This window comes from Rhamphochromis longiceps, linkage group LG7 (genome assembly GCF_057381845.1).
Source record: "Rhamphochromis longiceps isolate RC_006_pf linkage group LG7, R_longiceps_female_GT1.1, whole genome shotgun sequence".
Classification (NCBI taxonomy): domain Eukaryota; kingdom Metazoa; phylum Chordata; class Actinopteri; order Cichliformes; family Cichlidae; genus Rhamphochromis; species Rhamphochromis longiceps.
In genome coordinates this window covers 47,750,467-47,774,738 of record NC_140563.1, presented here as the reverse complement: position 1 = coordinate 47,774,738, position 24,272 = coordinate 47,750,467, and the positions used below count along the sequence as shown (strand labels likewise).

General features: G+C 36.8%; 1 protein-coding gene across 4 annotated transcripts in view; it reads right to left on the bottom strand.

Annotated features, from left to right (window-relative positions):
• Positions 1-24,272, bottom strand: part of znf618 (zinc finger protein 618) — a 43,092-nt gene that overhangs the window by 7,398 nt on the left and 11,422 nt on the right. For 3 of the 4 annotated variants that reach the window (XM_085413989.1, XM_085413991.1, XM_085413990.1), the window contains exons 3-10: positions 21,073-21,150; positions 20,142-20,186; positions 7,737-7,826; positions 6,644-6,724; positions 5,830-5,919; positions 5,380-5,469; positions 5,111-5,200; positions 2,239-2,316 (exon numbers count right to left, since the gene is read on the bottom strand). In XM_085413989.1, coding sequence (XP_085270115.1) covers positions 2,239-2,316; positions 5,111-5,200; positions 5,380-5,469; positions 5,830-5,919; positions 6,644-6,724; positions 7,737-7,826; positions 20,142-20,186; positions 21,073-21,150 — 642 coding nt within the window. The remainder of the gene's footprint in view (positions 1-2,238; positions 2,317-5,110; positions 5,201-5,379; positions 5,470-5,829; positions 5,920-6,643; positions 6,725-7,736; positions 7,827-20,141; positions 20,187-21,072; positions 21,151-24,272) is intronic. The other variant, XM_085413992.1, reaches the window with a different exon arrangement.

The following is a 24,272-nucleotide window of genomic DNA, read 5'->3' as shown; positions in this document are numbered from 1 at the left end:
ACCACTGAAACTCATCCACAGTATCAAAATAACAGCCCTTCTTTTTATCTTAGAGAAGAAAAAGAAGTTTAAGGGTCCCAAATCTGAAACAGGATCAGTGAAGGATAACAATTACATTGGTAAATAATGAAAAATGTCTGCATTTTCACTGAGTTGGTACATGTTGACATGTGCCACGGTTCAGGTCATTTGTGCTTTATGTTCTTCTGACTTCTCAAGATTTTACAGGGTTATTCCATCTCAAATTAAGGTGGGCCTACTGCTCCCCAATTTGCAGTGATTGCTGTGAAATTTTAGCTATACTTTTCAAGATCCATCTGCCTACCTATCTATCTTTTCTATCTGTCAACCACTTTCAGGCGATTTTTTCACAAATTGAAATCTGAGGCAATGTTTGAACATGATTAACTCAAAAACTATTACAGATAAAAGCCCAAAATCTGTCCCAAATTATAAATCTTGATTCATTTCTTTGGTGAGAAGTATCAGGGAAAATTTCTCCTTTTATCTTCAAGAGTTTTTGACGTGTACATATTCAAGCATTGCCTCAGATTTCAACGTGTGAAAAAAAAAAAAAAAAAAAAAAGTCTAAAAATATGTTGAGGGACCATTTTGCAAAAAGAAGAAGAAAAAAAATCTTGGGAGATTATTTGTTATATGAATCTATATGTGTTTATGTGTTACATAAAATATGTGTTTCCAAACTTTGGACCATAAAGTTTGTAGGAAAACAGAAGGTCGAGCAGAAAATGTTTTAAAACTTAGCTGCTCTGAGTTGGAACGACCCTTCAGTCTGCCCCTGGGGGATGAATTCACAGTGCACAATTCAGTGAATGTTGTAGGAAACAACAGGCTGTTTCTTGGAGGCACAGTTCACGTGATGCATCTTATTTGTGCTTGAATCATAAAGGCTCATTCACTAAAGATTTCTGTTACGGCTCTAATCCAAATATAAAGTTAACACAGTTTAACACAAAAACCTGTATTTCTTTTTCTTCACAAGACCTTGATGTGGTCACCAATATAAGTGTAATCCAGGACCCAGTGTTGATAACAGGGCAGGGCAATATGGCCAAAAATATTTATCATGATATTTTTGAAAATTTGCAATAACGATGTTACCGACAATATAATTGACAAAATACTTTACAACTCCACAACTTTATTAGTGCAAAAAACCCCATCAATGTATTTTCACTTAAACAAGCAGCTTTTTTTAAGTGCATTAAAGTTATATAAAAATTTAACAGTGTAAATACAAATTCCTTGCTGACAGTTTAACTAAAAGGCATTTCCAGTGGAAATTGGCCGACATATCCTCAGCATAACCATGTATAATATCCACAAAACTTAAAAAGAGGTTATACATACGCATACGCTAATATTACGTTGAAGCACAGTACGTATCACTCCGCGAAGCTCCTGACTACGGTAGCTAAAATGCTCCGACACTCCATCAAGTGGTGCGGCTTCGTAGCTTAGCAAAGTCGTACTAAAACATTTTTGAGCGGTTTGGTAATAACAACGGCTCGCTTGCATGCTCTACCAAAAAATGTGCTTTGGTGTGTATCTGATGGACGAAAGCCAAACCAGTTCCACACCACTGATGTTGCACCATTTTTACAAACCAGTTCTGGTTCATCTGTTTCATTCAACGACCCGCCTTCTCATTCTCCGTCGCCACCGTGCTTTTTCCGCCAAGTGCGTATGTAAACAAAGGCACTACGCATGCGCGTTTTACCCATATTCTATCGTGATATTTCATTTTCTTATCATTGCCTAACATTATAACGGTATTACCGTGAAGGGTATGATATGGCCCAGCCCTAGTTGATAAACATGACATCACATGGAATTTTGTGTCAGGAATGTGACCACTTGTACTTTTTGTATTCGCATTACCATGCATTGCTCCTTTTGTGCACAACAAAACAGTGTAAGAACATTTTGATAACACCTCATATGAACCCAAACACAACAGGATGAAGTTAATGCTCTACAATTTAAGCTAGTATATGCAGTTAGATGAAACAAACCTCTCCATCTACATCTTCAGCCCAGGCATGGGTAGCAAAGCAATGTTTGCAGAAATGGTTTCTATTCTTCCATTAATTCATATACCTGAACTGTAGCATTACTAAAAATATTGTTTTTATTGTTTGAACAAAAATAATACATTTCCACCCCCCAAAAAAACCCACCAACAACAACAAAAAAAACCCAGTGACTTGTGCTCACCGCTCGAGTTCTGTGAACTGTTTGTGTCAACCAGACTGGACTGAATTGCACTTTCCAATTTCCGCCTGAATGGGCTGTCTGTATGTGAGAAAACAGGAAAAACGATGAGTGACATGGTCAGGCCAACGACTGTGGATAACATTTTTAATTTAAACTGAATCCGCACAACAGTTAGAGAGGGGAAGCAAAGTTAATGACGTGCAATTTACACTTGATTTTAGTTTGCAGCATGCAAATCAATCACGCTAACAGCCTTGAAAATGATCCAAACGTTCAAATGATATTTAAATATGGGTTTAATTCCTCCTCTTCATTCCATCTTTTTGACCCACTTTTAAGCTCTGTGTGTGTGTGTGTGTGTGTGTGTGTGTGTGTGTGTGTGTGTGTGTGTGTGTGTGTGTGTGTGTGTGTGTGTGCCATGCTTTAAATAGTTCTTTATGGCACACTGCTTCTTAGCAGAATTACTTTTTTTTTGTTAGGGGAGGAGATTTGGGGGGGCCTTTAGAAAATAAAAATTAATGTGTAATTTCTTGTGTTCAGCAGCTAATATTTAGGTGCTTTAGGCAATTAAAAAAAAAAGATGACATCAAATTTATTATTTAAATTGTTCACCCAACCATTCAGCAAAGATTCATTTCCTGCAAAGATATCACATATGCAACAGTAACCTTACACACAATTAGCAGAAACTAACAATTCCAACAATAGTGCAGTTTTTTTTAAATCCTCAGCCAATCACAGAGCACTTAGGTTCTACATTGCCAAATCTAGAAATTATGTGTAAATGTGAATGTCCACTGGTGAACAAAAACATTATTACTTCCCAGCCTAATATGCTCCTTGTGTTTTTTGTGCAGTCAACATAGCATCAAGCACCCAGAGCATGACCTCCTCAAGCTCTGAAGGTTCCCTGTGGTATCTGGCACTGATTTGTCAGCAGCAGTCTTTTAATTGAAAGTTGTAAACCAGAGATGCCAAGCATCACACCCAAACAGCCTCTTCATGGTTTCTTCCTCCTCAGTGATCAGTGACTAGGTTCTTATCACTGCTGACATGAGACGTATTTTTTCAGAGGCAATTTAGACGAGTCTTTGGGTCATCAAAATTATGGAGGACCACAAGAGCCACACGCATCAAAATAAAGAATTCTGTGCTTAAATAATGAATTGTAGAATAAATTCAGCATTTGTAAATTCATTTTTGCATTCCACATTAAAAAACCTGTTTTTCAAAATGTTTTTTAAAAACCTCATTTCAAAATAATTTTTTAAAATTCCACATTAAATTAGCATGAGTACTGCAAAGTTTTGTAGTACTAAAAAATAAATTAATTAAGTTAAAAAAAAAAAAAAAAAAAAAAAAAAAAAAAAAATCACACAAGCATCACACATCTGACATATTCCAGTTCCATTTTGTGCAGTACACTGTTGAAATTATAAACTATACATTCTAGTTATTCACTTATCAGTGATTCTTGAGTAAATGGATGTCACTGATAAATCTGTGGTGATTCACCTGCAAGTGTTTTTAACAAACTTTGTTTTTTGTAGAATTCATCAGCAGCTGTGGAGAGATGCATTCAAATATCTTCTGGTTCCACTTTTCCTAACCTGGAAGCTGAGGATGGCTTAATCCTGACAAGGACACAAACCTCAGCGCTTATCATAGATGTTCCTCCGTGCAGCCATTCCGGAGAGAGAGCAACGACCACTGATTAAGATCAGCAAGAAATCTGTTCCTTTCTGGCAACTTGGGAAACTTCTAATAAGAAAGTTTGCATTCTTAGAACAATGCTGGGTCATGTGTGATGTGTTATCATATGAGGACATTACATTTGTCTTAATTCTGCTCTATTAAGTGTTTTGATCATTGATCAAATATGGCAGCTTTGTGTTGTGCTGCAAGTTAAAACCGACTGTCCTCATGAGCACAGCATCTAACAACTCTCCTTAAAGTCAATTGAATTCAACTGGGCACAATGGTTTTCAGTGGGTGAAACATTCATCACTCATCTGTTACACCGGAGAAGTCACTTGGATGAGTGATAAAACAATTTTCCACAGAAACATCCAGAGCAAGTAACCTTTTGGGCATATGCTTGACTGTAATTCATTCATCAAGAGATTTTTTTTTAAATGTATACATTTGTTTTCAGTTGTTGTTTCTCTTGGCTTAATTTCAGCCTTAGAAGCATCTCTCAGAAGAAACCCACTGTAAACTTTTTGCCAATAATTTGACAAAAAGATTGTTGAGCCAGGTGGTGGTTTAAGACCAAAACTGAACTCAAACAGTAAATTCACACAGTGAAGTAAAGTTACTAAAGTTTTGTACCCCCCCCCCCCCCCTCCATTTTATTTCTTGCAGATTTTTATTTTATTTATTAATTTTTTTTTATATTCATACAAATGTGTACAAGTTATAGACTTCCTCAGTAAATTTGCACTCTTTCAGAGTCATTTGAATTGTGTGTTAAAGGAGAAAGAGATTAGCAGGTAAAGTAGAGGATGCAGAGTCCATTTTAATTACCGTTTCAAATTATGTTTTAAAAAACATTTTGAAAATCGGCTTTTTAATGTGGAATTCGAAAATTTATTTACAAATGCAGAATTAATTCTACAATTCATTATTTAAGCACAAAAATGTTCAACATATGACAGTTATTATGAACATTATCAGCTTCAAATGTTACAGTGTGGCCCACTAGTGTATGTGATCTGTAAATAGTACTTCGACAAAAAAGGCAGATTTGATGGTCAAATTTCAGTATGTGTGTTTGTGTCCAAGGTAAAAAAAAAAGGTTCAAGGGTTATAAGGCATGCGACTTTTCCTATATAAATGAAAAAAGTAAAAAAACAAACAAATTTATGCTTACTTTTTATCTTTCCAGTTTGGCTGTGGCCAAATTTACTCATATCCATGCTACCACATTCCTGTACCCGTGATGTCTTCAAATCAAATGAACCTACATGAAAAAGGAGCATCTTGGATTGCATTCATTGCACAACTTTAGAAACAAAATACATGACACTGTCCATACAACAAGGTTTAGAGCTGCATATGAGATTTCATACTGTACAAAAATAAAATGAAGAAATGACTCATTATCATAATAAATAAAGCACAGAAAACAAATGAACTCACCCATTGGCGTGTGAAGAGCAACATGTTCCTGGTACGGGTTGAAATACTTGTACTGCTTCCCACAGAATTCACAAACATAGCTCCCAGTTTCTGGAAACAAGAAAACACATAAACAAACCTTTGTCCTCTTCTGTATCCACGATGGTTATAATAAGAAGGAGTAAAGATTAAATCTGTTGGATTAGTTGTCTTCAGTTAAGATGAAGAATAGCGTTTTTGCACATGCCTTACTTCACTAGAGAGAAGCAGAAAACAAGAAGTCGATATCGAGTGGAAAGAGGAAGAAGCAGTGACTCTGACTGGATGTTGTTTGTTTTGTTTTTTTTACAGTTTACATTTAGCAGTACATAATAGTGATTAGAAACACAGGGGTTTCCCTGTTTTGTGCATGGAGGTTCACACTATCACCCATAAAAGTCATTAATGCAGTGATAAGTGCAGGATTCCCACCTGCAAACACTGCCAATAGTGTTTTAAGGGGCACGTGCTGCTGTCTGCTGAACCCGCTGTCTCTGTAGAGGTGGGTGAGTGCTTTTTCCCCTGCGAAAAAGGACTTATGGACTTATGTTTGGAAACCTTACCAGTCTTTACTTAACGTATATCCTTGGTGTTATTTACACTGAGTATCACAATGTCTTAACGCCTTTTCACTATACGGTGTTCAATACTTTTAACTGGACAGAAGACTGAAACTGTAAGGCCCTAAAACATCACCGAATTTTAACTTAAAGAAAACTTTCTGGAAAATCTTTCTATATACTTCTTCTGCAGGGAAACACAAAAGCCAAGCTACCTTAAAATGAATTTTGTAATCTCATTCTGCTGTGGTATGTCTTCATTTTGAAATCATACTCTGTACAGACATCTGCAGCGATATTATTGCATTTGTCCTGATGGTTCAGTACACAACCCTCAGCTCAGTATTAAAATTCCCTGGTTTAATGCGATTCCTCCGTGTTGAAGTAAACGAAGAAATAAAATATTTTTCAAAATTTTCAGATTTTGAAAAGTTAACTGTGCACAACTTCCACTTATTTTAAAATATAATTTTTATTTACTTTATGCTTGTGAACAAGGAGTTTAAAGCCTTTTTTTGACTGACTGCAGCATTTTATTATCCCAACTCTAACAATAAGAATAACTGCCTATCAGGCACTTTTTTGTCTGCTAAACTTAAATCAAACTAAACCAATCAATGAATATACCAAACTGTGAATTTTGTGTACAGATATCTGTGTACCTCAAGTACACCAAACAGTCTTACTTGGTCCAATTTTCTGATAGGGTTCAACTGGCTCCTCTTCTTTAAGGCCATCCACAGGTAGCACCACCTGTTCGTATGGATCTGAGAGAAGAAAAGGAAGATGACCAAGCCGATTATCTTCTCACAATACTCGTCACAAAACTTGAGCTCTTTCAGATATGTAATACTACAATAATCACATGAGTTCAATTCCTGCCTGCATCTCATCTTTTACCCAGTATATCCACTATCCCTCCTCGGTACATGGTCGAACCATCTCAGCCTCACCTCTCTAACTTTGTTTCAACTGCTCAACCTAAACCGTTCTTAAACTCTGCTATTTCTTGGCCTCCTCTCTTCTTGTCAGGTTCACAGTATCCGAACCATACATCATAACAGGTCTCACTACCATCTTGTAAATCATTCCTTTCACTCTTGCTGCTATCCTTCTGTCACAAATCTGACACACTGACACTCGTCTCTCACTCAGGTCCCTGAGGTCATGTGATCAGGGCTTGCTGGTTGTCCATCCAGGCTGAAAACGAAAGGTGACAGAGCTTTTGTAACTTTGGCCCCCAGACTCTGGAATTCTCCCTTTGAGCTTGAGATCCGTGGACTCTGTGGTCTCTTTTGAAAAAAACTAAAAAGTCATATTTTTAAACTTGCTTTTGGTTAATTTTTGTTTTTATGATTTAGCTTCTGTGAAGATCTTTGTGATTTTTATCTTGAAAGGTGCTATACAAGTAAAATTTTACTTAGGTAACTCTTTCCACAGAGTTCACCCAGCCTGCACTCTCCTCTTCACCTCTGCTCCTTGTATCCTCACCTTTCCTCCTGCCTTGCGCTCATTTACACATTTACATTTATTCTGCCATGCCTCTGCTGACTTTCATTCTTCTAAAAGTTTAAGGGCCCTTAATTCCCTTGACTTGCAGACCACATTTAGACACTGGCCATCCCTTCTGTTTTTTGGAGTCCTTGAATAAAATGCTTAATTTTATTTTATTTTTTTCCTCCATATAAACAATCTAGCCCCCTTTGTTTAGATTTTGCAGTTGCTGCAGAAAGTACAGATTTTTCCACGAGGAATGATTGAAAATTGTGCAAAACTTACCATCAACTGCATGCAGATCACGATGCTCCTGAAAGCAGCTATAGTATTTATACTTCTTTCCACAGATGTCACAGGAGTAACGGAAGCTACCTGTAGATAAAAGGAACAAGCCAACAATGAACAACACTGACAGTACAAACAGTGTTTAATTTATTACCAAATTCAGGTAACGCTAGCTAGACAAAAAAAAAAAAAAAAAAAAAAACGCTTGGGAAAACTAAATAATATCAACACACGTATGGACTGTGTAAAGTTCTGAGATCAAGAGAGAGAAATGGCTTAAACTGAACATTGGACCAAACACGTACACGGCATATATTTTAGCCAACTGAAATGCACCGCACAGCGATTTAACACACATGTAATTCCAAAGTGTGTTGTTGCTTTCAACTGAAGGTCAGGGGTCCTATTTTTCTGTTTTCTTTCTTTTTTTTTGTCTATTTGCACCACAAACAAGGTTAAATTAACAAAAATGTTTAAAGTACAAAGGATAAGATAGGACTCCAGTGCATCCAAACAGGGAGGGAAGAATTCCAGGTATAAAGCTCTGAGAAAAGGGGTCATCCCATGCCCACAACAATTCACAAGTTTTCTCAGTTCATGTCATTGATAACCTTAGAAAAATGTTATTTCATTGAGGCTTTAAAAAACAAACAAACAAAAAAAACAACCTTGACCTTTAAGTGGAACGATCAGAGGTTAATAATGAGCTTAATATTTTTATGACAACATTAATATCAAAAGCTAAAAATAAAAGCAAAATAACCCCACAAAGAAAATAGAAAGCTGCATTTAAATTAAAGTAACATATATATTGTTAGTTAACAGCAAGTTCACACAATTAAAAGAAGATCTCTTTTTAATCGAAATGTACGCGTCTGTGACTATGTACATACTATTATGTATTGTTCAAAAGTGTTTAAATGTGCAATATAATGTTACTTTAGTCTTACTTTGTTATTTTTACTTTTGTTGATGTAGGATTCACTGACATTTCTTTCCAAGTGTATAAAGGGCGTGAAAGGGCATCAGAGATGAAGATTGCTTCTTCTGCTCTTGTTAATTTTGTTGTGGGGTAAAACATTGTTCAGCCAGGTGGCTGTTGACAAGTGAGAACTGAAGTGCCTCTACACACTGCAGTCAACTGCTGTCTGAAGGCAATCTGTTGCATAAAAAGCACAGCACAAAGACTTGTAAGACAAAAATCTATTTTCCAGTTCTTTCAGGTTTAGTCTCTCTCTGTAATAACATGTCTGACGTTGTCCCTGCAAAAGGCCCCTCATCACACACCCATGTGAAATGTTTTATTATTTAGCAGCAGAGTGACAACTTCTAAATTTTCTCCAGCCTGTTCTCAAGGGGCACTTAATCCAATCAGCTGCATTCTTAGCTGAATTCCTGAGGCACTTCAAGGATGTAATAGACAGAAGGGCTGTTAATAAATTCTGAATTTCACTATATAATCAAGTTTAAAAAGAAAAAAAAGGGGGGGGGGGGGGGGGGGGAACCACATTCAAATGTGGAAAAAAATAAAGCTGCAGTACTGGCAGGTGTCTCACAAACTACATAAAACACAAAGTTGAATTTCTGAAAAGGTGTGCAGCGTCTGCGACTCTTAATATAGCACTATGGCACATAGTGAGTGTTTGTGGGGGTACAAAATGAGAAAAGTAGACCGGTGTAGGACCTTCTGCTTCCGATTTCAGACACATAGCTGGCAGTGCAAGTAGAGAGAAGATTTAACCTACATAAATTAGTGAATATACATGGATGAATAATCGGCTGAACTGAAGGTAAACCGCAAGGCGTACCATTTACCTTTTGCATTTTGCTTGTTCTTTTCTTTAAGCTAAAGTAAGTAAGCTAAATAAAAGCAGGCTGATTCATGTTTGATGTCACACCTACACCTTAAAAAAAAAAAAAAAAAAAAAAAAAAAAAAAAAATTCCAAAGGTTGAGGCTCAGCACGCACTATACCCTGAAGGAAACCCTGAAAGCATCACGGATCAATTTTCATTGATTAAATTCAATTAAAACTACTACTAATACTAATGATAATAAGAATATTAGTGACAATAATAAAAACCACAGGCTCAAACCATTTTAAGTAAAACCTGAAAATGACTTTTGGCATTGTTTGACAGCTCAGGTACATACTGTGCAAAATATGTTAAAAGTAAGCGTTATGTAAGCAAAGCAAATGGCCATTTAAAAGTGGACAAAGAATAGCTAACAGGTGATTAAAAAGATTTTTTTATTTTACAGTAATAACAGTAATTATTAGCATGAGTAATTGCATTTATAATACTGCCTGGCTGCAGTGCTGTGTATATTACATCAATTCTCCCACTAATTAAAATAAATTTTCATAAATCAGTGAATTCCTGGTGTTTGTCAGTATAATCAAAAGCTTCTGTTAAATCAGTGGTCCATGCACACTGGACTGAATCAACAACATTATGGACACAAGTCTCAGTAAGGATAGTTAGAAAACAACCCCAAAATAAGACCAGACTTTACTAAAAATGTCAAACCAAATGTTTAGCTTTTTAAATCTACCAAAACTTTGCAGTGCAAGGCCCATTTTACATATCAAGCAAAAACAAACAAACAAACAAACAAACAAACAAGCATTCTAAATATACTGTAAAAAATAAAATTACAATTTTCACAGTAGTATAACATGGTTAGAAGTTTGTGTACTGCTTACTGTATTTTAGTCTTTTAGCTTTTGGACCAATTGAAATTGTAAATAGAATCTAAAATGTTTGAAAAACATGAATCTTAATGCACCAATTAATGTGCAAAATGTTTAATTCTATGTTATATTTCACAGGACCTTTGGTGATTTAGCTATGACCCTTCTTCGTGGATTAGCATACTCTTAAATAAACTACATCAGTCTGTTGATGCAGTGGTGATGCTTTAAAAATAATAATAATAATAATAATAATAATAATCTGGCTCAACTTTTTCCATATCCTAAATGAATTGTAAACTCTTAAGACACTGTACTGACAAAATAAATGCATACAAGCAAACATTTAGAGGTAATTAAGTGGAAATATTTACAAACAAACTGCTTTGCAAAAGTCTTGAGCCACCACTCACTCCTTAATATATTGCTTGGAAAATAATAGAAATAGGTGTAGCAGGTTACTGAAACATGTAAAAATACATGGAAATACAGGAGGGCAAAAATAGAGTTTGTACTCTATTCGTTTTCCTCTATAAACACGCTTGAAAGTCTCTATATGGTATTATTCCCCAACACAATCTGAACTTCACTTAGGGAAACCTTGTCATTTCTTTAAGTAGTCTCAAGGAATATATCTTCAGGCTTCGTGAAAGACATTGAAAGCTTTTCTTTGGACATTGGCTGCTTTTTGTTCCATTCTCTGTCAAGATGATCCCAAATTGCTTCAATAATGTTGTGTTCTGGGCACTGAGGAGGCCAATCTATGACTGATAGAGTTCTTCTGTGTGTTTTTCCATCTAGGTATGCTTCTATTGCACTGGCATTATTGTGAGGTGATGAATGAAACCACGGCCAATCAGATGCTTTCCAGATCGTATTGCATGGTGGATCAAAATCTGATGCTGTGTACAAAATCCTATTAATTGACAAGAGCCCAACACCACTGGCTGAAATGGCCCTCCTTTATATAATTAGCGGAGCATTTATAGCCTTTGTTTTTCATAGGACAGTACACCGTGACAGGAAGATAAGAGAGACTGAAGGGGAATGATAGGAAAGGGTATGGGCCAGACCTGAACCTGGACCCCTGCCACCGATTTTCAGTTCTGATTTCCAGTTCTTGTGTAATTTGGCAAACTTCAGCCTTTTCTTGCTATTTCCCATCCTTAGGACTGACCTCTTGATTTTGTGAACAAAGATTATAAGATTTTTAACATACATCATGGCCAAAAGAACCAAAAATCTCCTTTCTCAAATAATAAGTTTCTTGCAGAACGGCTTTATCTGGCAAAGGCAGAAGCAGGATAACGTCCACCATACTCTGCATGAGCACAACAAACTGCAAGCAGTACGAGAGAGCATTTAAGTGAACTGGAAATTTTTATAGAAAGCAATACAAAAATACCTTCACTAAAAAGTATCCATCTCTGCTAAACAATCCAAAGGCAAAATTAATAATAAATGGAGACATAACAAAAGTTTTCAGCTTTCAGTTTTCAGCCTGCAGAGGGACTAGACAAAGTTGTGCAATAGGCCCTTTACAGTCTGTCTGCTGGTTTTGAAATCACTTGGAAAGATTTCAGGAAACAACTTTGGGATCATTCACAAGTCTTTAACAACATCATATCCATTTAGGAACTAAGTCAGGGATTGACCCACGATAGTAATATTCGATCCTGTAATAATAAAATTAACAGAATAATAAAGTAATACTTCAATCAAGGACACTAACTTTCTTGATTTACAGATGACATCTTAATCTTTTTGCCAAATCCAGAAATATCAACTCCAAACTTGTTGGTGTTTTTGGATACCTTTAGTTCCATCTCAGGCTACAAGCTGAATACTCCAAAAACCTATAAAACTAGCTGGAGCATAAGTTGGAGTCCACTCAAGAAACTGAATTTCATACCTCGTGACATATTTATGAGTTAATATTAACTGTAAAAGAACAATTGGTATGCCATAATGTTGAGCCTCTTGAGCAAAACAATTGGGAATGACAATAGGAGGTGGAATTTAATCCCATTATTAAGTTTTAAATCCCAAGCTGAGGCAGGAACATGAACATCTTGACCAGGTTATTCTTCCTATCACAAACACTCAAACAAATTGAAATTCAATAAATGGGACAAATTAGGATCACAGTACATCTGGCAGGGGAGGAAAAGATTTTCAACCCTTATCCTGGCAAAGAACAAGGGATGATTTACATTATCCTGCTTACGATACTATTACACTTTGATACAATTCAGGAATTTATTTTACTACAAAACGATGGAAGGAAAATGAAGAGCACGTTTCTGAGTATATTCTAATTCAATGATGACTGGATGATAAAAGATTCATCCAAAACCTAATGGACCTGGGTAATAAATGGACAAATTTATCTCTGAAAACAGCTAAATATTATCACCAAGTGTAGTTTGCTTGAAGGGATAAATATTGTGTTTAAACAATATTGATTTTGCCTATTAAGTTAGATGCACACTATTATCAGTGGGCTGTTAAGGCCCCCCTCTTCATATTACACCTTTAAAAAAATGAATTAAAAAGAGATTTGGCTCCTATAAAGCTCCTTAAAAGCAAAATATAAAGAAATGAGAGGTGATTCGAGACTTTGCACAGTATATTAGATTATAAAATCTATTTTGAAAATACAGGTGCGAGTGAACATTTGTTTGTTTGTTTTTACTGGAATTAATGGGTTGTGTCTATCTGAAAATTTGTCCCATGGCTCCAGTAAAGACAAGCAAAAAAAAGATGCAGGATGACTGATGCTCAAAACAAATCTGTGAAACCACAGTTCTAGCATTAAAAAGGTACAGAATCAGTACAGTATCACTAATAATCAGAGCTGCAACAGCCTTCCTCTATGTTAAAGACCATGAAAAAATGAGAAGCACATTGCTAGTGATCAACCATGGGCTTTTTTTCTTAGACATTAACTGCTGAGGTCATTACTTTAAAAAGATTAATCTTGCTATTTTATGACAAAGAACATGAAAAAAAGCCTGAAGAATATTTAGAGCATACTTTTCAGCTGAAACCGAGATAAATTTGTTCAGCTCAGATGGGGTCCAGCACGTCTGCTGTGAAAACAGGAGAATGCAAAGTCTCAACAGTGAAGCACAGTGCTGGAAGTGTGAAGGCGTTGGGCACATGACATTTATAAATGGCAACATCTTATAGACATATTAAAATACTGACTGACTAACTGACTCCTGGCCAGAGGTTACATCAGCGGAATATTTTCTATCACTGACCGTGACATTCGCCTTAGAAGCAAAAGATCACCGGTTCGATCTCATGAGGAGACACAAATTCCTTTGAGATTGCATCAGGAAAGGCAACCAGTGTAAATTGTTAAATGAAACATGCAGAGCTACCTGTTGTAGCAATCCCTTGCTACAACAGGTATAGCCATAGGGGATAACTGAAAGTAAACTTGTTAATTGGCACTATATTAATAAAACTGAACTGAGTTTTAATGATGACAAAGATGAAAATATCTGATGGCTGTATGTCCTTTTGATAAATTAGAACACTAATAGTGGATCCACCACAAAATAAGTAAGCAATGTTAAGAACTGGTCTATTTTTTTTCATAATATTGAATACACAGAATCCCCCATCAACATGTTGGACTGCATCTGCAACCATTAGAGAATTACAGCTGCTCCATGTTGCACAGTGTCCATGCTACTGGTTTTCCTCTCAATGAGGTGAGTGCTCATAGGACTTTTTATGACTTCTGGTCATTTCCCAAGAGAAAGGTTCCCCTAACTATCAAACCTTTGAGATAATAGTGGTTAATTCCAGTGTCCAGTGCAGCAGCAGAGTACAGTACAGAACACTTCTGGGGTGGGAAAAGTAGAACAGCACAAACCCTCAAGCAGCTGGATCCAAGGTCTCTGGTGGTATACCTCTCAAAAACTCTGTTCAACACTGGTATCCTTCATGCCAAGGAGGATAAAGTTTCATCAAAAATTAAAGGTTAATGAACACTCACTACTCCATTAGCTATACCTTTTCAACTGCTCATTAGCACAAAACTCTGTTCAGCTATTTAGATAGGTAAACATAGTCTGTTGAAGTTCAAACTATCAGAATGGGGAAGAAAGGTAATTTAAATCATTTTGATGTGGTACAGTTATTGGTGCTAGAATGGCTGATTTGACTTTTCAGAAACTGCTGATCTGTTAGGATTTTCCCGCTCAACCATCAAGAGTTTACAGAGGGAAACGATCCAGAAAGCAGCAGTTCTCTCAGTGAATTTGCGGGGGAAAGGTTAGAGGTCAAATGTCATGTTCATATAATATTTTCTATATGTTGACAATACACACCAAACTTGTAAGTATCATAGTTTCTAAGATAAGGCTTTTTGTCAATTTTCAATCAGTTGATGTAGAAGAACTTGGGTGAAGAAAGACAAATTTTAAAATTTAATGTTAACATGAGCCCACTCCACACTCAATTTTTATCAGAATCAATTCATGTTTACAGACAGAATCACACTCTCACTCTCACACACACACACACGCTACCAATAACATATCTCATATTTCACATATCTCAAACTGGTTTCTTGAACATGAGTCCACTGTACTCAATGGCCTTCACAGTCACCAGATCTAAATCTAATAGAGGTCCTCTGATGTGGTGGAACGTTAGTTTCTTATCTTGGATCTGTAGCTCTAGAAATCTGCAGCAACTGTGTGATGCTATAATGACAATGTCGCTGAATCTGTGTCAAGAATTAAGGCACTTCTGTAAAAGGGTGTCCGAACCTGTACAAGCAATGTGTACCTAATGAAATGGCTGCGGAACGTATGAAGTATTGGGGGGAAGAAAATAACAGATGCAAATCTCGCTTGCTACTGTGGATTGCATATTTTTAATATAGTAAATCCCAGCGGTTTTTCTAACAGTAAATACATTTCTGTTGAAATTAGAAGTAATGCAGTTATGAAAAAGTGATATGGAATCATGTGGAATTTAAGACATGTTGTACAAGGAGAACTCGGTTATATTCAAGAGTATTCACACTTTGAATTTATTGCAAGCAATGTGTTGTGCAAGCAATGGCAACAAAAGATAGTTGTGTAACCATAACACGGTGAAGAATTTACTAGGAATTTATTGTTATTTGTTACATGACTGGGTATAGAAATAGCACCACACCAATATAAGCAGAAGACTCCCTTTCCTTATTTCTACTCTTTGAAATAGTGTTGTCAAACCAGCAAGTTAAGAAAGTCTCTTTATGTTAAATTGAAAATAATTTGGGAATTTCTCCAGTTATGGTACATAATGTCAATAAAATATTTAGAGAATCTTAAAAAAAAAAAAAAAAGGGAAAGAAATAGCAAAACACACATTCTGCAGTGCAATTTACTACATGGGTTCATGGGTTTGCACTCTAATCACTGTTGGTTTTTGCATTCACAAATCCACTGAGAAGGCAACAGTATTTCTGGATCTTGTTAATCCAGAAATACTGTTGCCTTCTCTTTTTTAGAAGTAGGCAATGCACACCAACAGCAAAAAGGCCACCCTATCATTATTTTTCACATAGTGCTTGAATCAAAATGACCCCATTTAAAAATAGAGTATATTATTATTTTTTGATTAAGATGCTAAAGTTATAGTTATTATAGTCATGTACTTATATTCATGAGCAGAAAAAAAAATTGTGGTTGAGCGTTATGCTTGATTAATTCCTGACTTCTCAGAGAATTCCAGTGTGCCAGCTTAAATTTAGGGAGTAAAAACATGAATTCAGTTTGAAATTCCTCACTGCTGCTCAAAATAGTACAAACATCAAGAATTCACTGAAAAAGGAAAGAGTCCGCATTTAAGCACTGTGATGCTGGATGGTCTTTAAGACAAACAGGGCGAGACAAAGTGTTCTCACAGTGCAGTCAAGTATTCTTTGGAGTTGATTACAGAGACTGATACTTACAAAATGTTCCAAGGAAGAGGCAGAAAATGAAAGCTGACTGAAGCAGATCTCAGGGCTCTCTAGATTTAAAGTACTACAAACAGAAGGACGGACACTGATGATCTTTAGCCAGAGATAAATGCTTCTAGACCAGAGTCTGAGAAGGTCTCAAGAATGAACACTGGTAGAGTACTGAACGAATAAGTGTTAAAGCAGGGGTGTCAAACTCGTTATACATTGCAGGCCACATACAGCCCACTTTAATCTTAAGTGGGCCAGACCAGTGAAACTCTACTTTCTGTCAGTGTAAATAAGTTAAATATGTAACTGTTTTTCTACACAACGAAAAAAAAGCTGCTGTGACAAAGAAAGAAACCTGTCAGCACAACTGTTCTACCTGTATTGTCCAGACTTTGTAGTTTTTTGTTTATTTGTTTGTTTGTTTTGTTTTGGTTTTTTTTTTTGGGGGGGGGGGGGGGGTGAGAGGGGGTTTAAACTGTAGTCATAAAAAAAAAAAAAAAAAAAGAACAACAACAACAACAGAAAAATCTATTGAAAGTGAAAGATAGAAACTTCTGGGGGGGGGGGTTTCTGTGTAATAAGTAAGTGAATAAGGCAGAAAATGTAGATTTTTGATGGGAAACTGGTTTCCAAGTACACAGAGCAAGAGAACTATACAGGAAGTGTGATTTCATCATGCAAGCAAGACAGTGAAGTTAATTCTAAATGTGTTTTTGTGCTGCTGGCTCGCTGAATTTTGGTCACAGTGACAAAAGTGACTGCAGTTTTGGAATCTGTGAGACACTGTCTCCGTGTTGTCGGATGAACAGAGGGATCCGTGCTTTGTGTTAACATCTTTTTGCAGAATCTGTTTACCTGCTCTTTAATCGTTTACCGTTTTATCTGTTGGACATTGTTGAAATGGTTTTGGAGGCTTCCAGCTGAGATTTCAACGTTTCTGTGGACACCACACGTGCCTACATTTAAATAACAGATCTGACAGTAGATCCTATAAAACCAGATGTTCTTGCTTGCCTCCAGTACCAGGGGCATTGGGGTTCAACAGGTTAATTGTTTATTTCTTAATTACTTTGTCTAGTATAAATGGCCATAGGGGAGGTTTCTATCAGTAGAATAAGCTGTTAAAGTTGTGAAAATACAGTTAAAAGTCCAAAAACTATGCTTGTGCTTGTTTGTGGTAAGCAGTGAATCAAACAAGTTAATGATTATAAATGGCTTCAAGCACACATTCAGGTATCAATGTGTATCAGTGAAATGAGGCCAGATGGTGCTCAGTTTACATTTTTGCTCATTTCGTCACCTTTTCTCCAACATGCTTGCATTTAAATCCAGCTCCCCCATCTCTCTGTGTACCTGGCCTGTACCAGTTTACTTGCTGTCTTCGGAACATCTGCCTCTCATTCTTCTTTCACATAATGGTATGATCTCAATCTGTGTTTGCACATGATTGGCTGCATGGTGTGCCCATTAAAATAAAGTCCCACCCCTCCCTGCCTGAAGACTCAGCTCACACATATCGACAGGCCATTAATTGACATATATAATGATCTTGCGGGCCAGATATAATTGTATCGTGGGCTGGATGTGGCTCGCAGGCCGTACATTTGACACCCCTGTCTTAAAGGGAAGAATACCTTCTAAGAAACCATTATGTGAAATCTGCAAATACTCAGAAACATCTGCCAGAGAGCACAAACACCGGACTCTAAATGACTGGAGGACAGAAGGTATTCTGGACCGGCGAGTCCAAATTTGACTCTCTACAGACTGTTAATGTCTGCACAGAGTCTGAGAACTTTATCATGCTAGATGCATAGCACCCGCAGTGAGATTCCATTATAATATGTGGCTCCATCTTGATATTTCTGGCAAATTACTGCAAGTCAGCAGCCATGAATTACAAGGTCTACACAAAATCTTGATGCATCATGGAATCCCATCTGGACTAAAAGTTATTTGTCATAGGTTCATTTCATTAACAAAAAAAACCTCCAGCATAGGTCAAAACTGTGCAAAGACTATCTGACCAATTAAAGGGAATTTGAAGTTCTCGACGACCAGACTAAAATCTATAGAACAGATTTGGAATTTAGTAAATTCTAAGAGATTTCACAAGCATTTCATCCAAAGCAAATATCTGGGAAAAGCTAGAAACTATTTGGAAGTCAATAAAATAAAATAAAAAAAGAGAATGAACATAAAAACAATACCAAGATGCAATGCAAGAATTCAACAAGGCCAAAGGAGGCATTATATTTTATATTAAGCATAATAAAGTTTTTTTCATTATGTGAACATGGACTGTTTAGTTGTTTTAATTTATTGTTTGTCTAATACATAAAAATATAATTTTTAGCTTAACACAATTTTTTACACTGATTTCTAAAATATTTCCGTTTTCCTGTCTGTATGATTTTTTTTTGATCACTTATCGGTCCCCAATTTTGGAAATAAAGATAATATTTTAATTATTTCCAAATCATCATCAATCTTTTTTTTTTTTTTAATTTATTTACAAATTTTTGGAAATTGGATTTTATTTTTATGATTCATAGCACAAGCCTGCATTTTTGGGAATTAGAGTATTTAAAACCATCTTATTAAAACTAGACCTTGTAAGTTATTTTAGGGTCTCTTCAGTATCTGAGGCAACACCCCCCCCACCACCAAACTCTGCATGTTGTTGTTTTTTAAGCACAGGGTGGCTTTTGGCTGAACACCATTTAATCAGAACTATGCAAAGTTTGTTCTAGCAATTTTCCTGAAATACTCTTAAACATCAACAACTCCTCCACAGTCCTACAGCCTGTGTTGTCTTTTGCTTATTAAAATACTCTTGTGCAAACATTTGTTCAATACAGGGCATTTTTGCAAAGTACACTTACAGGAAATCCAGACTTCTAAGCTGGCCTGGTTTTGTTTTCCACAAACTGCTGTGAATTTGTTGTTAAATAGACTTTAAGTCATATTCACATAATATGTGAATCTATTTTCCTATTCTAAGGGAACCACTCTGTATGTATCATTAAACATCATTTATTTTTACCATCGGCTCCTGCCAATTTCTTTTGGGGCCACCAACACTGCTCATAGAAAGAAATCTATATTTAAAAATACACTTTTAAATTGATATGCCAGTCATTATCAAGTATAAAAGTCTAAATCTGCGGCATCAACCAAAATGCTTTAAAGCATGTTTCATCCTCTTAAGAATTTAATCTAATAGCAACTCCTTTGCCTAGCAGCCTCACTGGCCTACTTATTAACAGTGTCACAGACCTTGTAGTTCCACTGTGTTCATACTCTTCATACAGCTTTAAAAAAAAACAAAAAAACTTATGATCTATGTGCATAAAGACTGTTCTCTTTTTTCCTCTCTGCCATATTTATACCTTACCTCTAAAGTGATGTGCACGTTCATGTAATGAATGCCGAGTGTGTGTAGGAAGATTTATAAATAACTCAAGTATTACTCTGAGGTATGAGTATTTTTAGCCCTAATCAAACTTTTTCTGTGATGTTGGAACGCCTAGTAAATGCAGGTCCCGGTGGCTGTTATATACCGCCACTCGAAGAGTAAAACCATACTGCCTTCAGGCTAGTCCTCAGTTTTACATTTTCATGTTTCTCTGCTAAATGGAAGTGGTGGTGTCAGAAAATGAGGGTCAAAAACATCTTAGGCAGCCCTATCGAGAAAAAAAAAAAAAAAGTGTGGCAAGCAGGTGGTGCAGAAGTATACTCACTGTTGGGTGTTTGGGGTAGACCATCGCCAACCATGGCCTCTGATTCTACAAACAGACAAACACATCAATTAAAATAAATAAATTAAATAAAATAAATAAATAAAAAAAATAAAATTGCAGCTCTATGAAAAAAATGCTGCTAATGTGTGCTCTGTGCTTCCAACCTGGGCTCCAATTTATATATCTACAGCCTCAAAGACATGGAAATCTCAAGACTGACGCCAATATTTGGTGATTGAAAAGCTGCATATATCAGAGTTTAAAAATAATCTTGTTTTATTGTCAGAACAAGTTGTGAATTACTTGCACACCCTCTGCCCAACTCTGCTCAGATTAGCCTGGTTGTTGTGCTGATTTGTGTGCCAACAGCGTAAAATACAGAATTTTTTGAAATTGACACCAAAACCAAAAAACTTAATATATTGGAGAATTTTTTTAGACAAATTTTAGACCCTTAAATTTGTTATTTGCAGTTAGTTGAGTCCTTAATAACACAAAAATGGAGTTTAAAAAAAATAATTGTAATTTAGTATCTCGCGGCTTAGATGAGCTGACTGGAACATCAGAAACAAGAACAAACACGTTTTCCCAACAAGGAAGTTGAAGAGTACCTTCTGGTGGACAAACTATGCAACATCAACAGTCATATCATAGCTGAGGGACATTTCTTCCATCTTTTCTTTACTGACTTCATTTTCATTTATTGGGCAATATAATATATCACCATATTAGCCCCGCCAATACGCTGGTCAGGCTCTAAAAATAACTGACTTGCACAATCAGATTTAAAACAATTCCCAGTCAAAGCAGGGCATGCACGCCTCTTTGAATACTTTTCAGACTATATTCTTAAAAGCAAAAGTGCAGCAATCAGTTATTTGTTTTTACATAAAGGACCAAATACATTTTTTAATAAATAGCAGCTTCTTACCTCTGTGCGCCCTGACATGTGTCTGAAAGCAGTTGTAATACTTGTACTTTTTCCCACATACCCCACATACATATGAACCTGCAGGAAAATTCAGAACAGAGTGTCAGAAAAAAATAACATGATTCCTATCAGGGTCACATATATAGGCTTACAAGAAAAAAAGGTCAGAACCACATGGGATTTCCCAGGATTTCTGAATTGAAATACAGTCTGGCCCTCATCCAAGTAATATTTATAGAATAACTAATAACACATTAACAATTGTAGTTTTCATGTCTGTATTAAAACACATTGAAAATGACCTACAGTCCAAGTAGGACAAAATTAATCCCCCTTTCCTGTACCAATAACCTCTGTAGAAGCTACTTACAATTGGGTTTTCTACAAATGGAGGGAGTGGAGTAGAAAGAGGTTTAAAAAAAAAAAAAGAAAAAGAAAAGAAAAATGAGGAAGACACCTAGAGATATAGCTACACGTTACTAAAATCTTTGTTCACATGTCACTGGACTTATGAATATTACTAGTGGAAGGACAACCTCAAAGGGAAACACTGCGTCACATCTCAACCTACCAAAAGGACTCAGAAAGTCCACAACACTTTTGAGACATGTGCTGTAAACAGATGAGCCAGAAGTTTCATTTGTGTGTTTCAAGGTTTGTGGCTGCTCCAAAACCTCTAGGTCTGGAAGCCCTGAAGTCATTAGGGGAACAATAAATTTAAGATTCAAGAAAGAGAAAAGTAGTTCATAATCCCCTGTTTGAAAAGGCTGAGCAACAAAACAAGACAACGAACAGGTAAATCTAGGAGTGAATAGCCAAAAAGGACAAAAATGACTTGGCTAGTCCAAAGTCCTGACCTTGATTTATGGGATGACCTGTAGAGGACAGTTCAATTAGGGCACTTCAGAAATACCAATGTAGTGAAACCATTTTGCAAGGCAGACTGTCCAAAAACCCTCTGAACTCTGCAACTCTGATAAGCACCAGCAACTAAAGGGGGTTATACAGGGAGTGCAGAATTATTAGGCAAATGAGTATTTTGTCCACATCATCCTCTTCATGCATGTTGTCTTACTCCAAGCTGTATAGGCTCGAAAGCCTACTACCAATTAAGCATATTAGGTGATGTGCATCTCTGTAATGAGAAGGGGTGTGGTCTAATGACATCAACACCCTATATCAGGTGTGCATAATTATTAGGCAACTTCCTTTTCTTTGGCAAAATGGGTCAAAAGAAGGACTTGACAGGCTCAGAAAAGTCAAAAATAGTGAGATATCTTGCAGAGGGATGCAGCAGTCTCAAAATTGCAAAGCTTCTGAAGCATGATCATCGAACAATCAAGCGTTTCATTCAAAATAGTCAACAGGGTCGCAAGAAGCGTGTGGAAAAACCAAGGCGCCAAATAACTGCCCATGAACTGAGAAAAGTCAAGCGTGCAGCTGCCAAGATGCCACTTGCCACCAGTTTGGCCATATTTCAGAGCTGCAACATCACTGGAGTGCCCAAAAGCACAAGGTGTGCAATACTCAGAGACATGGCCAAGGTAAGAAAGGCTGAAAGACGACCACCACTGAACAAGACACACAAGCTGAAACGTCAAGACTGGGCCAAGAAATATCTCAAGACTGGTTTTTCTAAGGTTTTATGGACTGATGAAATGAGAGTGAGTCTTGATGGGCCAGATGGATGGGCCCGTGGCTGGATTGGTAAAGGGCAGAGAGCTCCAGTCCGACTCAGACGCCAGCAAGGTGGAGGTGGAGTACTGGTTTGGGCTGGTATCATCAAAGATGAGCTTGTGGGGCCTTTTCGGGTTGAGGATGGAGTCAAGCTCAACTCCCAGTCCTACTGCCAGTTTCTGGAAGACACCTTCTTCAAGCAGTGGTACAGGAAGAAGTCTGCATCCTTCAAGAAAAACATGATTTCCATGCAGGACAATGCTCCATCACACGCGTCCAAGTACTCCACAGCGTGGCTGGCAAGAAAGGGTATAAAAGAAGAAATACTAATGACATGGCCTCCTTGTTCACCTGATCTGAACCCCATTGAGAACCTGTGGTCCATCATCAAATGTGAGATTTACAAGGAGGGAAAACAGTACACCTCTCTGAACAGTGTCTGGGAGGCTGTGGTTGCTGCTGCACGCAATGTTGATGGTGAACAGATCACAACACTGACAGAATCCATGGATGGCAGGCTTTTGAGTGTCCTTGCAAAGAAAGGTGGCTATATTGGTCGCTGATTTGTTTTTGTTTTGTTTTTGAATGTCAGAAATGTATATTTGTGAATGTGGAGATGTTATATTGGTTTCACTGGTAAAAATAAATAATTGAAATGGGTATATATTTGTTTTTTGTTAAGTTGCCTAATAATTATGCACAGTAATAGTCACCTGCACACACAGATATCCCCCTAAAATAGCTAAAAGTAAAAACAAACTAAAAACTACTTCCAGAAACATTCAGCTTTGATATTAATGAGTTTTTTGGGTTCATTGAGAACATGGTTGTTGTTCAATAATAACATTATTCCTCAAAAATACTACTTGCCTAATAATTCTGCACTCCCTGTATGAGTTACTAAATTCATTCATTTCCAGCTTGTGAATGATCACCAATGTGTTTAATAAACACATATGAAAATACAACTGTGTGTGTTACGTGTTTAGTCAGATTGTCTTGTCTAATAACTGATTTAAATAAAGATCGGATCAAATTTTATAAGTAATCAATGTGGAAATCTTTTTCTTGTAATTCTACGTGACCCTGTAGTTACACAAACACAGTGACTAGTTCGGGACCCCTCTGCCCACCACTGGTAGACCAATCAGCAAGTGGTTGCTGTCTTTTGATGTGAAATCAACTACATAAGCCTCTAGTTCCACTGGTCTAGAAACTGGTAGGTGGTTGGGAAGTCTTAAAACACCTGGCAAGTGGTTGCTAGAGTTTTGCGGGCAGTCTCTAGATAAAATTGGCCACAGAGTAGTACATGGTGCTGCACTGAAAACCTAACAATTGGTCGCTAGCAGATTATTGGGGTTGCATGGGAGTGGCCGTGGAAAGCAATGACTTACTTGCATAAACATGCCAACTACTCGTGGACTTGTTATGAAACTGTGAAAAGCATGACGCAAACCAGAAACAGAATGTCCACCTCTCAAGTACAAATTGTGCCTTATAACTGTAACAAACTGTAACAAATA